This window comes from Pectinophora gossypiella, chromosome 2 (genome assembly GCF_024362695.1).
Source record: "Pectinophora gossypiella chromosome 2, ilPecGoss1.1, whole genome shotgun sequence".
Lineage (NCBI taxonomy): Eukaryota > Metazoa > Arthropoda > Insecta > Lepidoptera > Gelechiidae > Pectinophora > Pectinophora gossypiella.
Genome location: NC_065405.1, coordinates 9416841 through 9439398, shown reverse-complemented (window position 1 = coordinate 9439398; position 22558 = coordinate 9416841). Strand labels below are relative to the sequence as shown.

Here is a 22558-nt window from a genome sequence, read left to right as displayed (position 1 = left end):
TGAACGTAATTAAAACTTTATTGGAAACATTCTTAATAGTAATGATATAATAAATTCAATTTGATAATAATACTTAAGTACAAGTCTTTAAGTCTACGCTGCCGCGTAAAGAAAGGATTTTATTGCAAAATACTGTTTTGGAATGCTTAGTTAATTTCGAATTACGAAATGTATCTTTGCCAATCTTTGCTTAAATCATTGCAAGCAAGAAATGGTCATGTATCAATTTCTTTAATCAGTTGGATGCATAATCCTATCACTTAACTACTAATAAACTATACTATCTGACGAAAAACATCTAAAGGAATGTCATATAAACATGATAAGACCACAGACATTTAATACTTTAAATGTCTATGAATAAGACCCAAAATTATGTGCCAATCATATCACTAGAACACAGCTAAAACATGGTATAAAAACCAGGTATATTATGACGTGTTACCATTAAATCGATATCACCAACATTCCAAGGACGTAAATTATTATTGAAAATTAAGTGAATTACAGTCTAAAAATTACACGGTTTAGTAGTATTGACTTGTCACATATGTAAAAATCATTAAAACTGTAAGTAAATATTCTACTAAAAGTTAAAAAAATCCTTGCAAAGTAAATTAAAAACATTGGTAGTGGGTAATGTATTTTTTCCGAAATGGCAACCCAGGGTGGGATAACGTCAACTGGGCTAACCTTGAAATGTTAGCTGTCACTTTTGAGCATAACTGGTTTTCTTATACCATGGCTAAAAATACGTCTTTTCATAACTCTATCATTTTAGTTATAAAATTAAAATGTAATCACCTATATAACTTTAAAACTGTCAAAATACATTCAGTTCTTATGTCAAATTAATTTAAACGTCAAATCATCATGCAATGGTTGATTATTCAGCCGCGTAACAATTCCATAGTGCATTAATAATTTTGTTAATTCGAGACCATCGTGTTCCTTATCTCCTGTTATACATTTGGACTTAATAATACAATGTTAAAACATCTGTACGGTGTTAGTGACACCGTACTGAATACTGAGAGGGAGGATTCAGCTCATGATTAATATCAAATGGAATTTTCATCAAATGTTTTCGTTATGATGTCACTAACACCCTGTATTTGTGTTTTAGCATGGCGTAAGACATTTTAAGGCGTAAGGGATTTTATTTTGACAGCTGTCAAATTTTATTTTAGTACACTATCTTCCTGTCCCGTTGTCATATACAATCATGCATGAGCAATATCATGTACCCACTTTAGAACCCTGTCGCATTATCATATTTGACATTTAATGAGACCTACGGTTTAATTTGCCAAAAAAGTTAATGTGACATGGTTTCAAAGTGTATAACATATTAGTGCTCGTGACCGTAGATCATGCTAGAACGCAAATACGAGTAGTATGGTTGCGGAACACCCCGGGCATTCTATACATCTCATTCTTAAAGGAGTCCCTAGCGGCTTACGGCCTTTTTATACTAAAGTAAAACCCAAGAGGGGGTGAGGTGGGCGCCCAATTCGAGTTGGTGCGGGGCGGAGAGTTACCGTTCTTTACGTAGTATTATTGTTTATGCTTGAGGTCAGACAAGGACGGGGCGGGTGGGCTAGTGGAGCGCGGGCGGCGCGGCGGCGGGCAGCGGCGGGGGCGCGTCCGCCAGCGGCAGGGGCTTAGCCACGCCGATGCGGACCACGCCGCGCGGGGCGCCCTTCAGGGCCGCCACTGCTTGCTCTAAGCTCGCGTCTTCTAAGTTCTGGAACAATTAATTAATGCTTGGGTTTAAGGGAGTTTTTTTCTTAAGCTTTATCCCATTTCACTGTAGGTTAAGTGGACATGCTAGCTCAGCAGCAAAAAAATCTATACTCAGTTTACTATTTTTAAATTACAGTTTACGATTTTTAATATTATACCTGGGGCCTGTTTAATAAAACTTAATTACATCTAAATTACAATGATAATTTGATGTACATTGCGGAGTGAGTGTGTGATCACGAATATTTTGCAGTTTCGTATTAGCTACGTAATGAACACCAAATTGTCGTTGTAATTTACAATTTATTGTAAGTTTTATGAAACAGGCCCCTGATCATATATATGAAAAAAGGTTTAGTGCAATTTGCTCTGGACCGATTAATGAATGAGGAGCAAGCAAGAGACGAGTCTCTGCTACCTGGTGGGAAATAGGCGTGAGTTTATGTATACCTGATCATTAACAAAGAGAAGCCTGTCTCCCGGGATGAGTCGTCCGTCCTGCTGCGCGACCCCGCCGGGCACCAGCGAGCGGATCACGACCAGCGTGTGCGCCGGCCGCAGCGGGTCCTGGTAGTCCAGGATCGAGAACCCAAGTCCGCGCTCGCCTTTCACCAGCTCTGAAATTATAAAATATATCATATAATATTTTAATATTCTAAAAATCGAACTTTGGAGCGAAATCGATCGACTACGAATAGGACCATTTCTAATTTAACCACAATAATTCACAAATTGGGCTTAATAAGATATTGACAACTGAAGACAAAGCTTAGGCCGATTTTGATCGTGAATTTTGAAGATTCAATTACAAAAGTCAAGGCTGTATGATCCACGGATCTTTGCCTGTCTTAGATAAGGCGAATTTAAAACAACAACAAAATTTCATGTTTGGCAGACAGTTCGAGTCCAAGATCTCACTCGCGGAGTGCATTGAAGTTTTTGTAAAAGTGAATCTGTAGTAGAGAGTGAATAGGCACTATTTGAGTTTGCGTGCTCCTCCTTAGACCACATCGCTGTTTTAGACCAGCCTGTCTGTCTTAGCTGAAAATCTTTTTTATTAAAAAACTTAAGCAGTAGTTATCTTGATGTATGTTTTAGATATCAAATAACAAACCAATAATTTGTGGTTCGGAGGACCACATGGCGAGTCCGGTGAGCGGCTCGAGGCTGCGCGAACGAACCTTCCCGCTCGACAGCGAGCCGCCTTCCTCGGCGCCGGCGCCTGCCAGGCTGCCATCCGACTTAGCCTGAAACACATGTTAAAATTCAACTTTCTGGAGCACAAATAATACATGTGGATTGGAAATATTCGTTCTCTAGATGGACAAACTACTCCAGGGCTAGTATAGCCAGTGACTAGTAGGACTATTGGTGTTATCTTCAGAAACTAAACTAAATATCCCATTGACAGACAGATGGTTGACCGACTCCGAGAATTGTTTGAACGAGAAACGACTAAATAGGTAAAAATGGTGTAAACGTCTATTGTAAGATTTAATATTTCTTTATACGTATTATATATGGTCCTGTGGTACCCAGGCTTGCTTCTCAAACAGGCAGCGCCGGCTCGAAGCCCGGCGTTGCACCAATGTTATTAATTTCTCTTATGTACAGTTTTCACTAACACAGTTGCCTCGACTATTATAGACGGCGATACGGCTCACTACCTATCATGTTGATCTAACAGAAAGCTCGGTACTCTGAGTACCCGTCGGCACGTAGTGGTGAGGCTATGCGAGGTACCTTGACGAGCGTGGGCGCGGGCGGCGCGAGGTCGAGCGGCGGCGCGGGCGCGGGGCGCGGCCGCGCGCACACCATGCACACCTCGCTGGACAGCTCCTTGAGGATCGACACCACCTCCAGGTGGTTCATGCCCAGCAGCCGGTGCCCGTTCACCTCTAAACACAAACAATATTTAACGTATACCTCTAAACACAAACAATATTTAACGTTTACCTCTAAACAGAAACACCTAACGAGTTTTTTTAGAATTAGAAATTACGACGTCATCACCACGATGACTCATCAATAACCAATTCTTTGAAAAAAAAAAGTCATAAACAATTAAAACATAAAACCGGGTCCTTACTGCGTTATTATCAGGATATGAGACTCCCGATATTTCAACACTGTTGCAAGTGCCACAGTGAGAGTGGTTTGTTGTAGTGAGTTTGGTGCGAGTTCAGATGGTTCCGAACATTCCGACATCAAATGTAGAAACAAGCGGCAAGGTAAGAGGGTAGACAGATATGTTTGTCCTTAGAAAATTATAGATCTACCCACTCTAATTTCATCAGTCGCCCCATAATCATGGCACTTGCAACAGTGTTGAAATATCGGGGGTCTCATATCCCCGATTAACGCAGTGAGAAGCCGGTATTATGTGTTAACACAGTGAGAAGCCGGTATTATGTGTTTTAATTATGACAATAACCGCGTAAACCTCAAACAATGTATAAGTCATAAACAAGCCAAAGGTCCCGAACAGGATGACAGCGGCTTAACGTCTCGACGCGGCTTCCACGTCCACGTTAACACTGACAATAGAGTCATTTTTCTGTGAAGCCGCAAAGCACAAGAAAATCAGAGTAAGCAGCCTCACCAAGTAGTTCATCCCCGGGTCGGTGCACGCCTGCGCGGCCCACGGGTCCCTCAGGCAGCACTGAGCGCACGTAGTGGTGCGGCCGCACTTCGCGCCCGCCCTCCACGTCCACCGTGCCCTCCAGAGAGATGCCCAGGCCGCCGCCGCCGCGGACCACCACGCCCACTACTATCTCCACATCTTCACCTGCGAATACAGAACTCTTCGTCATATTAATTGAATACTACTTTCGTCTGGTAAAAATAAGTAGCACCGGTCACTTAGAAACTGAGAATTTAACAGGTTAGCATAGTATGCAATGCTACACCGACAAGAGCGTGGCTCTTAAATTTATGATGATGAGCATAGTATGGGGCATGTAATGAAGGATGAAAGGCATATTACGAGGAAAGCAGTGAGTATGAATGTGTAGAGGAAGAGGACGACCCAACAAAGTGTGCACGGATTGTGTGATGAAGGATATGTGTGAGTACCGAGATGACGACTGACAGTAATAAGTGGAAGACGAAGACACTTGTCTTAGAATGTATAAGGACAGGAGGCCGATGATGATGTCTTGTGGCCTGTGGAACATAGGCATCGGATCGACATCGTATGTTATCAGGGACACTATTATTTATGGCCCCTGCGGTGAAGTTAGGGACGAATCAGAATCGCATCACAAACATTGCTTCTTTTTTCTACAGTTACATCCATGTACCATGTGCTATTAAAGCTTTATAATAAATTGTAAGGTCCGCACTGCGCTTTAGGTGGCGCAAACGAACGGGTGACGGAAAGCGAATTCACGCGTTATTGATATATTGTTGCAGTTAGATCATAGACAAAAATGTCCGACACCGTAACGACACTGTACAACCGATATTGCGTTTTATTTGAACAACCACAACATCTTAATTTGAGGGAACGAACTTATACTATCTACATAACTTAATGTATGCGCATTTACGACAGAGTTAGGAAGCTTTTTTAGAAAAACTCCTTAGCGAATATGAGCTTATTTGTTTGTAGGAGATCAGTGAGTTAGAGAGTTGAAGTAGGAGGGTGGTTACCGAGTATGGCCTGCCACTTCCTGCGTATAGCGTCCTTCTGCTCGTGTGTGCGCGGCATCTCGAAGGGCGGCTGCGGGCGCGGCGCGGGCGCCAGCGCGGGGGACGCGGGCGGCGTTGACTCCGGCGCCTCGTCCACGCTCAGCTCCACGCTACAACCATAGTCTTATTTCAGACCTTCCATACAATTTATATGGTTCTTTTGGTCAGCTTTTGACAAAAGGGATTGATGTTTTGTCATTATGAACTTTGTATTTTTAACATCAAGTATGAGAATGTTTTCATATAAGGTTTCATTCCCTTTTTTTGCACCTCAAGGGTTGAATTTCCAAAAATGTTCCTTCCTAGGTGATTGATAACTGATCGGTCAGCCAATCAGTTTCTTCTTTTATATAACAGTTAGACGAAGAATCTGGGAGGTGTAAAATGCAAAATTGCAATTTGTCATTTGCGCATATAAAAGTAAGTGCGCAATGTCAACAAATGTAAATATTGCTTCAATGCGGCCTTTTTACAGCACCTGCCTTCGCAGCACAGCAACTCATATAACTTAACAGAACAATATAATTATATCCAGGGCTTAGACTAAAAGCCGTACGTTTATCCACGAAATCAGAATCATTTACTCAACGTTATTATCATAGATAAACTTGTAGAAGGTCAATTTATCATTTTTGAATCTACGTCAATTCGCAAGGTGTTATGGCTGAGCATTCGCTGTCACGTACATAGTAGCGGAAGCACTCGATATATTTGGCTAGTTGACATTTATAACAATAAAATATGTCGAATATGGTAGCTTATCATGTAACGATAATTTTCCAAAAGATTTTTTATTAAGATAATTTTTAAATATTTTATCTTTTAAAATAAGAATGCGTTTTTTATCTGTGTATTACATGACCTGAAACACGCGTGACGTCACATATCACAAAATAAGTATTTAAAACATATATCAGACGCTTATTTTATACCTAATATATTTTATTTCCACCAAAAGCTTTATATAATAGAAAAAAAAAACATATTTCTCTTCAAATATTTTAAATTATGCGCGATAACCGTCGGTCACGTGACATTTCGGCCAGTGATGTCACATTTCAATAAACAAAGAAACTGTCAAACAGTACAACTTGAAACCTGACATACTTGCCGCCTACAGGCCGCCTATTGTACTAATTCTATTTCTCTTTTGTTTTGTATTTTGTTTTTCCTGTTTGTGCAATAAAGTATTTGTTATGTTATGTTATGTTATACTTATAGGTTTGTGTAAGTAGCCAATTCGGTTGCCGTGTAGACCCTACTGGTATAACTTACGAGTTCTGCAGATGTGTCATCTGTATGTCGTGGTCGGCGGGCGCGTTCTCGTTGCGATGCATGTGCAGGAAGGGGTTGTGCGGGGTGACAGCCGTCGTCGCGCTCTCGCCGGCCGCTATCGCTTGCTGCAGCTGCTCGAACTTCGGCCCGCGGAGGTATCTGTGGAAAAGGAATATTTTGTAAGGAAATAGGGAGAAAAAGAAAGGAAGAAAGGTGAGGAAGACTGTACTGGACAGTAACTTTAATATATGAATTTATTTTTCAGTAATAAATTTTCAGTAGAAATTAACCCCTTTCATTTGATTGATGAATGTGGAGGAAGCAAAAAAAATGTGTTAGGATCGAAACAAATGGAATTCCACACTCTCTGCTGACCCCAGTGGCAAATAGGCGTGAGTTTATGTATGTATGTATTTGATACCCAACACGATACCCTTGGATTTTTTTTCTTCATCAGTTTTAGCCCTCCAGAGGGCGCCATTTTGAATTTAGTGTGACGTCACATAGCCTATAACTAGTAGTCGATCGAGTTTCTAGTGACACTTCAATTTTTAAATTCTGTTGCGTGGTTTAGAAGTTAGGCGGGAACAGACGTACATACATAGCAGTCAATCAAACACACATCCCTTTTTTGCTACGCCGCTCTTCAATTTTAATCACTTAAGTGAAAATTCTGACAACTAGATCGATTATCTCATTTGACTATGTTGTTAACATTGATATAGAGGTAGATGACGACCCAAGAAAGAGCGTATGGATTGTGTGAACAATGATATGTGCGTGAACGGTATGAGTACTGAGATGAGTGACAGAGATAGATGGAAGAGGAATACATGTTGTGCTAGTCCTACTTAGGGACAAGGGCAGGAGGATGCCAAGGTTGTCATGTCTATTCTATTGTACAGACCTTTCGAGCTCCAAAGTAACAATAATCCCGCATTGCTTGAGCGGATCAACGTTGGTTGGACTTGCCGACGAGAGATCCCGTCGACAATCTCTATGCGGTTGTAGACCCGCACCTTACCAAGTAGGTGTAGTATAGAAATATAACCCGTGAGAATTGACAAGGCACGTTATTTATTTATTTACGTCAAAAGGGGTTGCATACGAGCGAAGTAGAGCTATACAAACCTCTCGAGCTCCAAGGTGACAATGTTCCCGCTCTGCTTGAGCGCATCCACGGCCCGCTGGTTGGACTTGCCGGCGAGAGACACCCCGTCCACGGCCACGATGCGGTCATTGACCCGCACCTTGCCGCTCACCGCCGCCGCGCTGCCCGGCGTTACAGACTTCACGAATATTCCAGAAAGTTCCTCTTTCTCGCATACGTAACCTGGAAAGGAGTTGTGATTAGATATTTAGGCCGGTCACACTTTGGACGCGTTTTCGTACGGATTCGTCTCGTGCGAACAATCAGGAACTAACAACTAAGTAGGTAAAGTACTATACAAGTAAGTAAACTATTATGAAACGCACAGACACGGCCCTTATTTTTGAATCGCTCGCCTTCAATTCGCATGCGAAAATATGTACAATCAAAGAACAAAATCTTAAAATGGCTTAAAAAGGTTTTCACTAACCTAACCTTCTTTTGAAGGTTTAACTCCAGTATGTAAGCACCTTGGCTGTGGTAGCCGTCGTAGGATAGTTCGTAGAACGCTTGCCTCTCACTTTGAGGTCGCAGATTCGAATCCAGCAAAGGCCTAAACCTATGATTGTCGAATTTGTTTTCGAATTCATGCTTGGGTCATAAATGATCATCATGTGCTCAGCGGTGAAGGAAAACATCGTGAGGAAATTCCCGAGAAATGCATTTTCGGAGTGACCTAACCTTTTGGCTAGGTCACCGACTGGTTTCCCTTCGCGGGTTGGAAGGTCAGACAGGCAGTCGCTTCTGTAAAAAACCGGACCTGTTAAAGCGTCCGCTTACCTGGACGCCGAAAACGGGATAATGGTAGGGGGATGATGTAAGCACGTTGGACCTTAGCCATATTCCGATTATGACAATCGATTCTATAGTGATTAAAATGTATAGGATTGTCATAATGTGACATGTCGACTGTCATAGTCGTTTGCAACTTGGCTACCCATTAAATGAGATAGAAGATTACCTGCTATCGTAATTCCGAGACCATTTTCGTCTTTTTTTAGTTGAACTGTGAATCTGTCGACCTCTGGCGATTCAGCGTCTGTAAACATAAACATAAAAATCTGCAATTACAAGAATAACTGTACATACTATAGCAGTGGTAAACAGATATAAGAGAATATAAAAAAGAGTCGTGTACAGAGGGCTTAACTGTCAAAATTGATTAAACTTCTTGCATCAAGGACGAATCACATAAACGAGAGAATCTCGATTCTTACAGATTATATGTCAGCGAACGTAGAAATAGAAGCATTTAAACTTGGCTAGGTCCTTAGGACAGACAGGAACACAACGTAAGAGCCAAGTGTAGCAGAAAGGGATGCAGTATTTGATTCGACAGGGACACCAATATAGTTGTTGTAGCTTGGGTTCATGTAGGTATACATTATATACCTGACTCAGGCGGCGGAGTGATAGACCTATCGAAGATGAATCTAGAGGATGTGGTGGTGGCAGTCGCAGGAGTAGGTTGCGTGTGGAAAACTTGCTCGAAACCGGCGTCTAGCAGGTAGCGATCCAGTGCCTCTGGGTCCGAGAGTAAGCTGTGAAAGTTAAATAATATGAATATCGTGATGTGAATGCTATTAACATCGTGCAATACAAAGGAGAAGTTAACGTATGGGTAGACACAAACCCCTTACGAACAACCCGACCTATAGAAGTCATTTGTTGTTGGCACGCTTATAACAGTCTTTCTTGTCGCATTAAGGGAAGTCAACGCATTTTGCGCCAAAATGTGGGTCGTGTGGCGCGGATAGGCGCGGGACGATGCATACGATGTCCTACAAAGAGTTATAAAATGCGATGACACCATTAGTACGCCTCCTGCGGCACGTCTAGGTGCGCGTTCACCTTCAAAAAGCTGTGCATAAGTAGTTACATGGTACAATAAAACAAGGTATGCTAACATTTCAAACGTTATAATTTTGTAAATGAATTAATTACAGTTTTCATCATTTTCTTATATATGTGACAAGTGATAGTAATTAAGTACGTTAGTCAGTAATTTGCTTAATTTTCAATAATACAATTTAAGTCTTTAGATTGTTGGAGATTCCAATTTAATGGTAACAGTCATCTAACACTTACGTTGTCGCGCACAGCGCGAGTTGCCATGTAAAAATACGTCCACTTAGAAGGTGAGTCTTTTTGGCGCCAACTGTCAGTCGTTAGCAAATTGACGGCTAGTTAAAAACTGCAGCCCAGGGAGGCAAAAGGGCGAGGACCTGGAGAGGGTGAGTCAGCTACCTCTTGTAAGTCCTTTTTATACTATATATGTGATGTGTCGACTGGTATTCATATGGTGTGGAAATATGATGAGACTGTATTATCGTAGCAGTAAATTTCCATAAATGGTGTCCAATAAAACGCTAGTACAATGTACTTTGAGTAGTGTCTTAGACATGGGGGCGTAGAAATTGGACGGGAGCGAGTATCTCTCGCCCCTAGCGACAGTCGACTATTAGTTGGAGAAACCGTGGCGGAACTATGGGGAAGGTGGAGGTTCCCGGGGGACCAAAGGTCCCCTGTCCGGCGGGTGCCAGATATTGATCAAGGCTAGCTGTACGACCAGAAGCTTGTGATCTAGGGTGAACAGGAAGAGCGAGACTTAGCGGCAAGGCCACCTGTATCACATTAGTAAGGCACCCGGGTATATGCGATTACTCAGACCGGAGCGAGTCGACTGTATTGTCCGGCCTGACCGACGGCAATAAACATGTGAGAGTAAATATCTTGTTAATGCAATAACAGTCGATTCATGATTCCATACCATGTAATGCAAGGTATAACCTAATTACTCTAGTTTTAACTTTGTTGCTCAACCCAACGTTTTTGGACTTGAACCCAAGGCTATTATCAATATCAAAAAAGGGGGCGACAAATTTGGTGGAGATGCTGGGATATTATATGCATCAGGTACACTTTTCCGGTAGAAAAGTGTAATAATAATCATATATCATTGTTATTATCCCAAATATGATATGAATGTTATTCTATTTTACTAGGCTTTTTTGAGCACCCTGGGTGATCAAACCAGGCCGTATATTATGATTGAAGAATGTATTACGCATCTTGGACTTGCCGAGAAATATACATTATTTTGTGTTATAAAAGGAATATTTAACATTTATCAAGCTGGTTAACCTTGTGTTTTATTTTAATTATTAATTGTTAAAATTTATCCTTTTTATTATTATGAGTTGGTGGCTATGTCTGGTATAGTTCCAACACCCCCATACACTATGCGACTTTTACGTCGGGTCGGACAGTGTAAAGCGGCTTTCATACATTATAGAATATAAGATCAAAGTCTATGGTTGTATACGTTTAAACAATAGAAATATTTAATTTGTAATGGAGCTAGGACATGGAAAATCTAATGGATTTCATATTACTGTGGTGAGATAAAAAATTGTAAATTGATATTTTTACGTAATTTATGTAAAACAAATAAATATTATTTTGGCGTAATATTTATCTATGGTCAATTTATTTATTTTTTGTGTTGATTAGATTGGCTAGCTTGGTAGTCCTGCTCGTTCGCAAATATTTCCGCTTCCGGAAAAATTTTCACAACGGTGACGGCGTGCCTTCATTGACTTTGTTGGAAGTTACTTTGTTTGTTTATTGTATTGTGGAAATAGAGAGTGTTGAGTGGTGAATTTCAGCATTGTACTATATAAAAGGACGATTCATCTGAAAATCGTGGAATAAAATAAGCATATCAGTTGACATCGATACAAACAAAGGGAAAAGTGAATCAAGGCTCCGGTAAAGTGAACAAAACCGCGAGACCAAAAATTCAAAATGGAAGACATTTTGTTACGGAGAATAAATCTGCGAAGAGAGGCTTTGCGATCGGTTTATGACCCCGCAAAGGAAAAGTACGACGCCGGCAATTTAAATGTGGCGGACGCATCCGTTATAAAAAGGCAGCTTCTTAGTTTGATATCAACTTTAGATGCTGAAATTAAAACTTACACCGAAAAATCGTCGATTCACAACGTTGAAGTGGTGGATACCGCATTATTAACGCAAATAGAGGCGGAAGGCCTTGCCACACTGCTCGATCACTCATTGCAAATAACGATGGAGCAGGAAGCAGTGACTAACGATACGGCGACTGACTCCCTGACTACTGCCAGGCTACCTAAGCTCCAGCTTCCGATATTTTCTGGGGACAAGCTGAAGTGGACAGAGTTTTGGGACCGTTTTCGTGCAAATATTCATGATAGAAATATTGGGGAAGCTGATAAGTTGTCATATCTGCTCAGTTGTCTAACGGGGGAGGCATTGGAGGCTGTCTCCGGTCTGTCAACTTCGAATGAGAATTACACTATTGCCATTGAGGCTCTTCAAAGAAGATTCGGATCTAAAGATACCATTGTAGATGCTCACTACACGGAGTTGTGCAATCTTAAAAGGGCCACAGATGATAGTAAAAGTTGTCGGACAACCCTCAATGAGATTGAAAGAAACATTAGAGTACTAGAAACACTGGGAGAGCCATCAAATGGAAATCATCTTCGAGCTATGGTATTGCGGAAGTTTCCTGACCGTGTGGTCCATGAACTACATCTTATTGGCACTGACAATTCAATGACTGACATCAGGGCTGGCTTGCACAAGATTATTACTGCCATGGAAAAATCTGTTGCGGTGCTGGCAGATTCTCAGGTCTCATTTAACTATCCTGGCTCCACTACCGAAGCTCTACATGTACGTGCAGAGAATACTATGCCAAAACAAAAAACTGAATTTCTCATGAATCAACACAAGAGAAAGGGACAACCTATCAACTATGGACATAAGGCGAAAAAATCCAAAAGGCCTTGCCTCTTTTGTCAACTTTCGAACCATGTCAGTGCTGACTGTAAACGAGTTAATACCGTGGAAGCCCGAAAAAGGAAATTACAAGGACGTTGTTTAAAATGTTTACGGCGAAACCATAAGTCTGAAGATTGCAAACGCAAGATAAGTTGTTTCCGTTGTAAAGGACCTCATTTCCAAATGCTGTGCCCGGAAATAAAAGGTGATCAAACTCTGTCTGGTGCCGATAATGTTAACACTTCATGTCAAGTTGCTAATGGTTTTACATTTTTACAGACAGCAGTGGCAAAGATCAGAGGCACTAATGATGTAGAAGGTAGCAGCAAGGTCGGCAGGATTCTTCTAGACAGTGGCAGCCAAAGAAGTTATGTGACAAAGAAACTTGCAGATGTACTTAAGCTGCAAACCGTCAATACTGATCTCTTGCTGATATATACCTTTGGAGCATCAACCCCTCATGAGACATCTAGCCCATCTTCTGAAATAATAGTAGACACCAAACGAGGGATAAGTCAAAAGATAAATGTAAACATAGTGCCTCACATCACAGATCGGGTTCCAATAGCTACAGTCAATGATAGTCGAGTTGATATATTTGCAGATGATGAATCAGCTGGTGAGGGCATAGACCTTCTCATCGGTAATGACTTCTATAGTTCATTCATGCGGGAAAGAAAAATCAAGATGTCTGAGAATTTATATCTGATAGATACAGACTTTGGATATGTTCTTTCCGGAAATGTCAGTTCATATGATAATGATAATATTTTGTCTATAAATACTTACTGTCAGTGTCACACACCCAGTTGCCCATATTTCACTGAGCCGGACTTGCCGTTAAGGAATATTGACATCCGATTCTTATGGTCGCTGGAAAATATTGGGATTACGGACTCTCCAAAAGCCACTCGTCATGAAGAAGCTGTACAAAAGTTTAATGAGACAGTGCAATATAAAAATGGTAGATATGAGGTCAAATGGCCTTGGATCCAATATCCACCAGACTTGCCATCAAATTTTGGCTTGGCCTTGGGGAGATTGAAGAGTCTTATGAGAAGGCTAGACGAAGACTCCCTGAGGGAATACAACAATATCTTGAAAGAGCAATTAGATTTGGGAATTATAGAAGCTGTACCATCATTTGATAATGGTGACACGAACCGGTCTGTGCACTATCTGCCCCATCACATAATAAGGCAAAAGGGCAAACGAGGAAGAATTGTTTATGATGCATCAGCAAAAATACCTGGACACAAAAGCTTAAATGAGTGTCTATATAGTGGTCCTTATATGCTAGAAGATCTAACAGCACTTCTTCTCAAATTTCGAACCAGGAAGATAGGCATTACTGCTGACGTAGAAAAGGCTTTCTTACAAGTGGGATTGCATAAAGATGACAGGGATGTCACACGATTTCTGTGGGTAAAAGATGCGAATGAAGAACCAACTGGCGATAACCTGGTATGCTTTCGGTTCTGTAGAATACCCTTCGGAATAATAGGAAGCCCTTTCCTACTCACAGCCACAATAAAACACCACATGATTCAATCAGATGACGAGATAATAAGGTCAGTGGCTGATAAATGTTATGTGGATAATTTGGTCACAGGAGCCGACACACTGGAGGAGGCCATGGAGATCTACAAAAAAGTAAGAACTTCTTTCAATCAGCTATCGATGAACATCAGGGACTGGACTTCAAACAGCAAAGAGTTTTTAGAATCTACTCCATCTATACATCAATACAATCAGTCGATGGAAGTGAAAGTTCTTGGTCTAGCATGGGACATAGACAGTGACAAGCTAAAATTAAACTGGACTGAAAGCCACCTGACTCAAGACTCAATAGACACAAAAAGGAAAGTTTTACGAGCTTTAGCCAGAATCTATGATCCATGTGGGTTCGTGTGTCCACTCGTGCTTCCCATGAAATTACTCTTTCAGAAGATTTGTGAGCAAAAATGTAAATGGGATAGCATATTACCTGAAGATATTACACAATCACTGAAGCAAATCCTAGTCAAGCTCAAGGACATCACGACGGTAAAAGTTTCTAGACATCTCGGAGCTATACCATCAGACGCATCCGCGATATATGAACTACATGGATTTTCAGATGCATCAAAAGATTCGTTTGCTGCGGTAGTGTACTTGAAAGTCATAAGAATAGGAGGAAGTTCAGTATCTTTCGTGATGGCGAAATCGCATGTGGCACAAAGTAAAGACAAGAAAGAAAAGTGTGTGAATATTCCAAGACTGGAGCTACTTGGGTTCTTGATTACGAGCAGGTTGTTGAAGTATGTAAAAGTAAACATAGGAGTACACATACATAAGGAATTTTTATGGACAGACAGCCTTGTCGTACTTAGCTGGATGCGGTCAGATAAACTGCTCCCACCGTTTGTGTCAAATAGAGTCGAGGAGGTCAAAAAGAATTTACCAGAAGCAGTATGGTACTATATAAATACCAAATCGAACCCTGCTGATCTCGCTACGCGACCGGAAAACTGGGAACACAAAAAGGAGTTGTGGTTCAATGGCCCAGAGTTCTTGAAGTTAGACGAAAGCTACTGGCCTAAAGACCGTCTTTATGACAGCCATCACAACACTCTTCTCTCTGTTGGGGAGGGTCTAGTTCAGAGTCCAGGTGAGCAAATAATAGATACAACGAAAAGCTCGGAACAAGAACAACCCAACCAGGACTTGACTGAACTAGATGCACCACCACAAGAAGTAGAGGCAACAAATGAACTCATGTCAAAAATTAAAAAATTGCAAAGTGATTGTTTTGCTGAAGAGTTAGAAGGAAAAAGGACTCATTTAGTCAGAAACTTGGAATTATTTGTGGATGTTGATGGTATACTTAGAACAAGGGGTCGAATGGGTAATACAACGTGGAGCTATGACATGAAGCATCCCATACTTTTGCCTAAAGACGCAGAGCTTACGAGGATGATAATCAAGGAAGCTCATGAAAGTAATTATCACGTTGGAGCCCCTCACACACTCAGCATTCTTCGAAAGAAATATTGGATACCACAAGGGAAGGCCCAGGTGTTGAAGGTCATTAAACAATGTTCAAGATGCATAAAACATGGAGGTGGGCCTTACAACCTTCCACCTGCACCACCACTGCCTGCGGAAAGGGTGACGTACAATACTCCCTTTACATATACCGGTGTAGACTACTTTGGCCCGTTGTATGTACTGGACTCCTCGAACAACAAGGTGAAAAGATGGGTGGCCTTATTTACCTGCTTGACAGTGCGAGCCATCCATTTAGAGGTGGTCAAAGACCTAACAGCAGAAGAATGTCTTCTAGCCATTAGGCGGTTCGCAGCAGCCAGAAACACGCCGAAGAAAATATACTCGGACAACGCCACCTATTTCAGGCTAACCAGTGAAGTAATGAAACAACCATTTTGCATCAAGAATTGTATCGAGTGGAAATTCATCCCTCAGCTTGCTCCATGGCATGGAGGATTTTATGAACGCATGGTGGGCTTAGTGAAACACTGTCTGAAGCGTACATTAGACAAACATTTACTCAATGATAGTCAACTGCTCACTATCATCAAAGAGGTGGAAAATGTGGTAAATGCAAGACCTTTAACGAAAGTTGGACCTGAGTTAGAACATATACTGAGCCCTTCTGACTTCTTAAGCTTCGGTAAATGCTTGACCGTAGATTCAGCTGCCGTGGAAATACCGGCTACTGGCACGCAACTGAAGGTTGACCTAATTACAAGCTGGAAAAGAGGCCTTAAGATCCTAGAGGAATTCAAACTTATGTTTGTAAATCAATACCTAGCAAGCCTAAGGGAGAGATATCGCCAGGATCCGAAGCAGCCTAGAATTAAATCACAGCGGGTACCTCACCATGGAGACTATGTTCAGTTAAAGGAAAACAGTAAGAACAGAGACAACTGGAAAGTTGGTAAAATCGTAGAGTTGATCAAGGGCGCTGATGGCGAATGTAGAGTCGCTAAAGTCAAAGTCGACGACTCTATTTTTACCAGGTCTCTCGGTCATCTTTATCCTCTTGAGGCTGATAGTGAGGAAGGTGATAAACCAGAGCCGGAAGCAAATTTGGAATCTAAAAATAGATATGAAGCTCCGGTAACTGACGTGATCGAACAAGTAAGCCGCGTAAACAGTCCCGTACATGCCTCCGACGTAAATTCGGATGAAATTCAAAGCAGTGACCTTATGGGGGGCGATAACATAAGCAAAAAATATGAGATGATCATTGAGCCAAGTACGTCAGTTGATGATCGAGCAGGGGTGGTTGCTCCTGTTGATGTCCCCATGGACACAAGAGGAAGAGAGAAACGAGGTGCTGCTGTGCGAGCCCGGGAGAAGATCCTGGAGTGGACCAAGCATCTCTTCACCCTGCTGCAATAACTCTCCTTGCTGCCGGGAGTGTCGCGCACAGCGCGAGTTGCCATGTAAAAATACGTCCACTTAGAAGGTGAGTCTTTTTGGCGCCAACTGTCAGTCGTTAGCAAATTGACGGCTAGTTAAAAACTGCAGCCCAGGGAGGCAAAAGGGCGAGGACCTGGAGAGGGTGAGTCAGCTACCTCTTGTAAGTCCTTTTTATACTATATATGTGATGTGTCGACTGGTATTCATATGGTGTGGAAATATGATGAGACTGTATTATCGTAGCAGTAAATTTCCATAAATGGTGTCCAATAAAACGCTAGTACAATGTACTTTGAGTAGTGTCTTAGACATGGGGGCGTAGAAATTGGACGGGAGCGAGTATCTCTCGCCCCTAGCGACAGTCGACTATTAGTTGGAGAAACCGTGGCGGAACTATGGGGAAGGTGGAGGTTCCCGGGGGACCAAAGGTCCCCTGTCCGGCGGGTGCCAGATATTGATCAAGGCTAGCTGTACGACCAGAAGCTTGTGATCTAGGGTGAACAGGAAGAGCGAGACTTAGCGGCAAGGCCACCTGTATCACATTAGTAAGGCACCCGGGTATATGCGATTACTCAGACCGGAGCGAGTCGACTGTATTGTCCGGCCTGACCGATGGCAATAAACATGTGAGAGTAAATATCTTGTTAATGCAATAACAGTCGATTCATGATTCCATACCATGTAATGCAAGGTATAACCTAATTACTCTAGTTTTAACTTTGTTGCTCAACCCAACGTTTTTGGACTTGAACCCAAGGCTATTATCAATATCAAAAAAGGGGGCGACATACGTCATCAAACGGCTAGCAATGGCGGCTTTTCATAGGACTGAGCATACCTTGTTTTATTGTACCATGGGCAGTTATAGTTACCGAGCCGGCACGACGGGCGCGGGGGAGGGCGCGGCGTGCGCGGCGGCGGGGTCCACGGGCCGCGCCACCACGAGCCGCACGCGCGACCCCGACGCGCGCAGCACCCCCGCCACCTGCTCCGAGCCCATCTCTGTCAGGTGCGCCTGGAATGTAACGATTTTTTTATACACCTGAAGTCTGAGCATTTGTTTGACATAATTCATTCAGTAAATACAATGGAAAGTCGTTACGTCACACAAATATAATATGGAAATATCACTATGGGTACATCCAAAAATCCAAGAAGTGGACTTAGGGTATAGGGTAAGGTAATAAATACTACGTATAGAACGGCGAATCTGCGCTCTCCTCCAGCGGCTGAGCTAGGTTTACCCCCCAGTCTTACTTTAGTCTTCAATCTTATGGCGTCAGACGCCAATATATAGTGTCTGTGTAAAAAGAGGTGTTTGGAATGAAGTGCCGTGCTTCTTTTCTTGCTTCGTTTCGTGCTTCGTTTCGGGCCTTCTTTCAAGAAGGCCCGAATTGAATGGTCAATTTTTTTTAGATAAATGCTCAATGTGACCTTTTCAGACCCAGTGAAGTTAGTGAAAAGATAAACTGGCCATATAGGTAAACTGTGCAGTTAAGAAATAAAAATATCTTTTTCTTGTACCCTAAGCTTACCAAGCGACTCTTTATGATATAGCAATTTTACACATACATCACCAATTTGTAGTATGTGATCTCCAGATTTAAGCCGACCATCTCGATCAGCTACGCCTCCAGCTAAAATAGTCTTTACAATCACACCACTTGTCCTAGCCCCAATTATACCTGTAAACATACGCACATTGAATACATTTTTTATATGAGAAACTTTTCAGGCTATGTTCTTCAGAAAGAATGTAGATGGCATTGTGCAGATTTTCCTTCGTTTAACCTTCTAATCTCATGGATAACAGATATATGCATCTTTTATATTTGTTTTTCAATTACATTTTCTACCAATTATTATTCTGATAAAAATAAAGAGAAGCAATATAGATATTAATAATTTGATCGAAATTTCGAGCAAAAATATATTTATATATGCTTCTGCCATTACATTGTAATTTTGAACAATTATACAAAATAATTTATTTGTGTACATACGTCAAGAAGATCTTATTAAACATTACATAACATTAAACATGTATCGGTATGCACCGCCATGAGACTGGCATACAAATATCTCAAGAGTTCATGCATTGAGTGAATACATTCCAATATGTATCCGAGTAATGAGAAAATAGGTACTTATTATGTTAAATCTGTACAACGCCATCTATATTGTTTTTGGGAAACATAGCCTGGAAAGTCCCTTATTGAAATTATCAAAAAAAAGCTATCCTCCACAGACTCCCTCTTTTAAACTATTGATTAGTGTAAAGCCAATAACCAAATTACACCTATTTTTTATTCAAGAGTTTAGACAGATGTAATCTGTATCTTTTTAAATACAATAATATGAGTAAAATGTTGAAAATGGTGGAACATTATCGTTTGTATTGTATTTATTAAAGTTTTGACGTAAAAGTTAATTAAAGCAGCTAATGAAAATATACAAAGTAATACTTATAATTACCGAAACCCAGTCCAGTGCCATCATTGACCAGGTTGATGATTTCAACCTGAGCCCAGTCTCCAGCTACTATGTTATGTGATGTTGACGCCAGGGAGTCATCATTACGAGACAAGTCTAACAATCCACGAGCCTGCAAAATATAATTAACAATTTACAAGAGTGCATAAATTGATAATATTTTCACTTTTTGTTCCTATAATATTCAATATCATTCACTATAATGATGAGTAATTACCATACCATTGATTAATAGCTCATTATCGTCAACAATAACCATACCTGTTTAGGTGACATATTTGAGTCAACCGATCCACTATCGAGACCGAGTATGCGTTCATTGTCAGAGCCAGACCCAAACTCAATACTCTGTGGTGGTGACACCTGCGGCACTCTCTGCTCCTCCTCTCCCTCTTGGTTGCCATAAAGATTCCTTGCTTGTATAGCTAGATCACCTTGAATTTAACAATCATTTTAACTCTAATGTGAGCTTGTTGTATGAAATGTTTAGCGGTACATGTCCTCCCTCTGGCCTCTAGGCCCTTCACCAAATTATTAAGTTATAATAACATGGCATCTCATATTCAAAGTTGTTGCCCATAAGTTAAAGTGTTAACTTATAATTAAGTCAACATCATTTCCCTACATTTTTCAGCAAATTTCATATAATGTGGCTTCCTTGAATAATGAAAAAAACATATATTTTTCTCACTAAAGGTGTCAGATACCTTTTACTATTTTGAATGCCACAATAGCTCTTCGGCCTTACTGTTTAGTATTCATTCAAAAATGCACACTAAATTCATTAAAAAAAAAACATTTCATTATTGACCATGAATGAGTGAATACTAAACAATAAGCCCTTACTAATTTGTAAAGAAAGTCATAAAGCAATGGGTTTACTCATTTCAAAAGAATGTTAGATAAGTATGAAAATACTTGGCTGCCTAATATGATAAATCATCTGAACATTTCCATTCCCTTAAGGAAGTAATGTAAACTTTCCTTTTAATGCAATTTTAATAAATAGGCTAGAAATAATTTAGTTTGTAATGCTTCTACTTACCAGACGGTGTTATATCAAAGTCACCAGGTAGTATCGAAGGGTGGTGAGCCACTTGAGTAGCCAGCATGCCCACTGAGTCATGTAAGGTTGCTATGCTCTTTAATATGGGACTCTCCAAAAGGCTTATGAGCATGTTCAGATCATCTGCTGTTGCAGCCTGAAATATAATTTACAAAATATTAACACAACTCATACAAAGCAATGACAAATGCACGCATCAATATTTTTTAAATGATAATAACTAGAAAGTAAACTAGGTATTATGGGTGGAGTAAGTTACCTTCAATTTTGGATCATCACTTTGATCCACAGCAGCTTTGACGCTCTCTAATTGTTGTAATGCATTTGATATGTTTACTGCCAAATGCATGTTGAAATAATGATTCTATCTTCTGGTTGTTTTTATTTTAAAATAACACTTGCAGAAAACGCTACTGTGTGATGTGTTTTGTCTTTGTTTTGTGTCACTTGATGACAAGTATGACAACTGTCATTCATTTTTTTTTCATGTTTTTGTGTTGCCATAATAAAACTTTAACTAAGTCAATTATGATTCAAAATTTAATACACCATTTATTTTTACTCTTACACATAATCTTTCAAATACAATAAAATACTCAAACTCAAGAACTACTCGTTTATGAAAAATATTAATTCCCTTAGTTGATTTCTAGATCATTATTTCACAAACCTTGCAAGTAAATATTGTTTTGTAAAGTGAACGTTTTTGAAATTGTTCAATCACCAGTTCAAAAATTTTTAAATCTATCCACCTCCAACTCCAATTTAGTACAAGGAATAGAAAATCGACAAAAAATAAATCTATATTTTTTATAGTGAAGTGTAACAATATGACTTCTGAAAACTACATTATTGATTTGACGAATTCTTTTACGAATATAATAGAAATAAATGATACAGTTATTATTTCACCGGTTCAGAAAAAAAGGAGCCGACGAACTACAAATTCATTGACCACTGAACAGGTAAGTAAAAGCTCTAAAACTAATATTTTATAGATAAGTTGATTGATGAAATTAGGAACTTTTGTAGTACTTAACTACTAAGATAACTTGATCATTAAAACTCGTTAATTCACGATAACAAAGGTAAGGTAAGGGCCTTAGCCCTTACTAAATAACAGGGCTACCCATTCGGAAATATATAGACGTAAGACAGGGTTATGTGGGTAGTAGGTACCCACTGCCCTTAGCAAGGAATATGTAGGCATCTAACTGCCAACAGTAAAATGCGTGGGTACATTATTTAAAAAATAACGCTTTCTGTTCGTATCGTATATAACATGTGAATGAGGTGAGTCTTGTACGTACTGTGTACGTATCTATTAAAGATACCTAATAATATCATAAAGCTAAGATCGGCTACCTACAGTAGCTATAGCAGTAGAGAAGCAGCATTATGAGGTTTTAGTTAGGCAAATAGGTAGTTCTATTCCCAAAGCTCTCGATTTGAATAAAATCTACATTTTTTTTGCATTGTTTTACAGAAAAAAGTTATATTTTTACCTTCATCGCCACCCTGCAAACGCGCATTGGAAAAGAAAAAGGAAAGAGATGGTGGCATAGGAATTTGTCCTATTTGCTGGGATGACTTGGGCAACAATCCTCTGGCTTCAACAAAATGCGGCCATGTGTACTGTCTGAAATGTCTCGAATCATACGTTCGAAAGGAGAAAAAGTGTCCTACATGCAGATGTCAATTAAAAGGATCATCAGCTTATCATCCATTATATTTAAACCTTCAGTAGGTGATCCTACTGTACTGCATTAAAGAACTTCAGCTGTATCTATTTACATATTTTTATATATAACGAAATAATATTTTAATTTAAAACGTATCCTACTTAGTACTTAATATTATGTAAGGATGTACCTATACTA

At 40.3% G+C, this 22558-nt stretch overlaps 1 protein-coding gene across 1 annotated transcript; it reads right to left on the bottom strand.

Moving 5' to 3' along the window:
- Positions 1-2: 2 nt before the first annotated feature.
- Positions 3-21103, bottom strand: LOC126377607 (patj homolog). Its single transcript, XM_050025434.1, has 16 exons — positions 20938-21103; positions 20658-20814; positions 19874-20046; positions 19595-19724; positions 18692-18804; positions 17992-18134; positions 9257-9405; positions 8826-8903; positions 7846-8047; positions 6715-6873; positions 5401-5549; positions 4349-4534; positions 3490-3644; positions 2861-2993; positions 2197-2363; positions 3-1747 (listed from the first exon to the last, which is right to left on the bottom strand). The coding sequence occupies exons 1-16, from the start codon at positions 21025-21027 to the stop codon at positions 1601-1603; spliced, it is 2331 nt and encodes a 776-aa protein (XP_049881391.1). The 5' UTR covers positions 21028-21103; the 3' UTR covers positions 3-1600.
- Positions 21104-22558: the final 1455 nt, after the last annotated feature.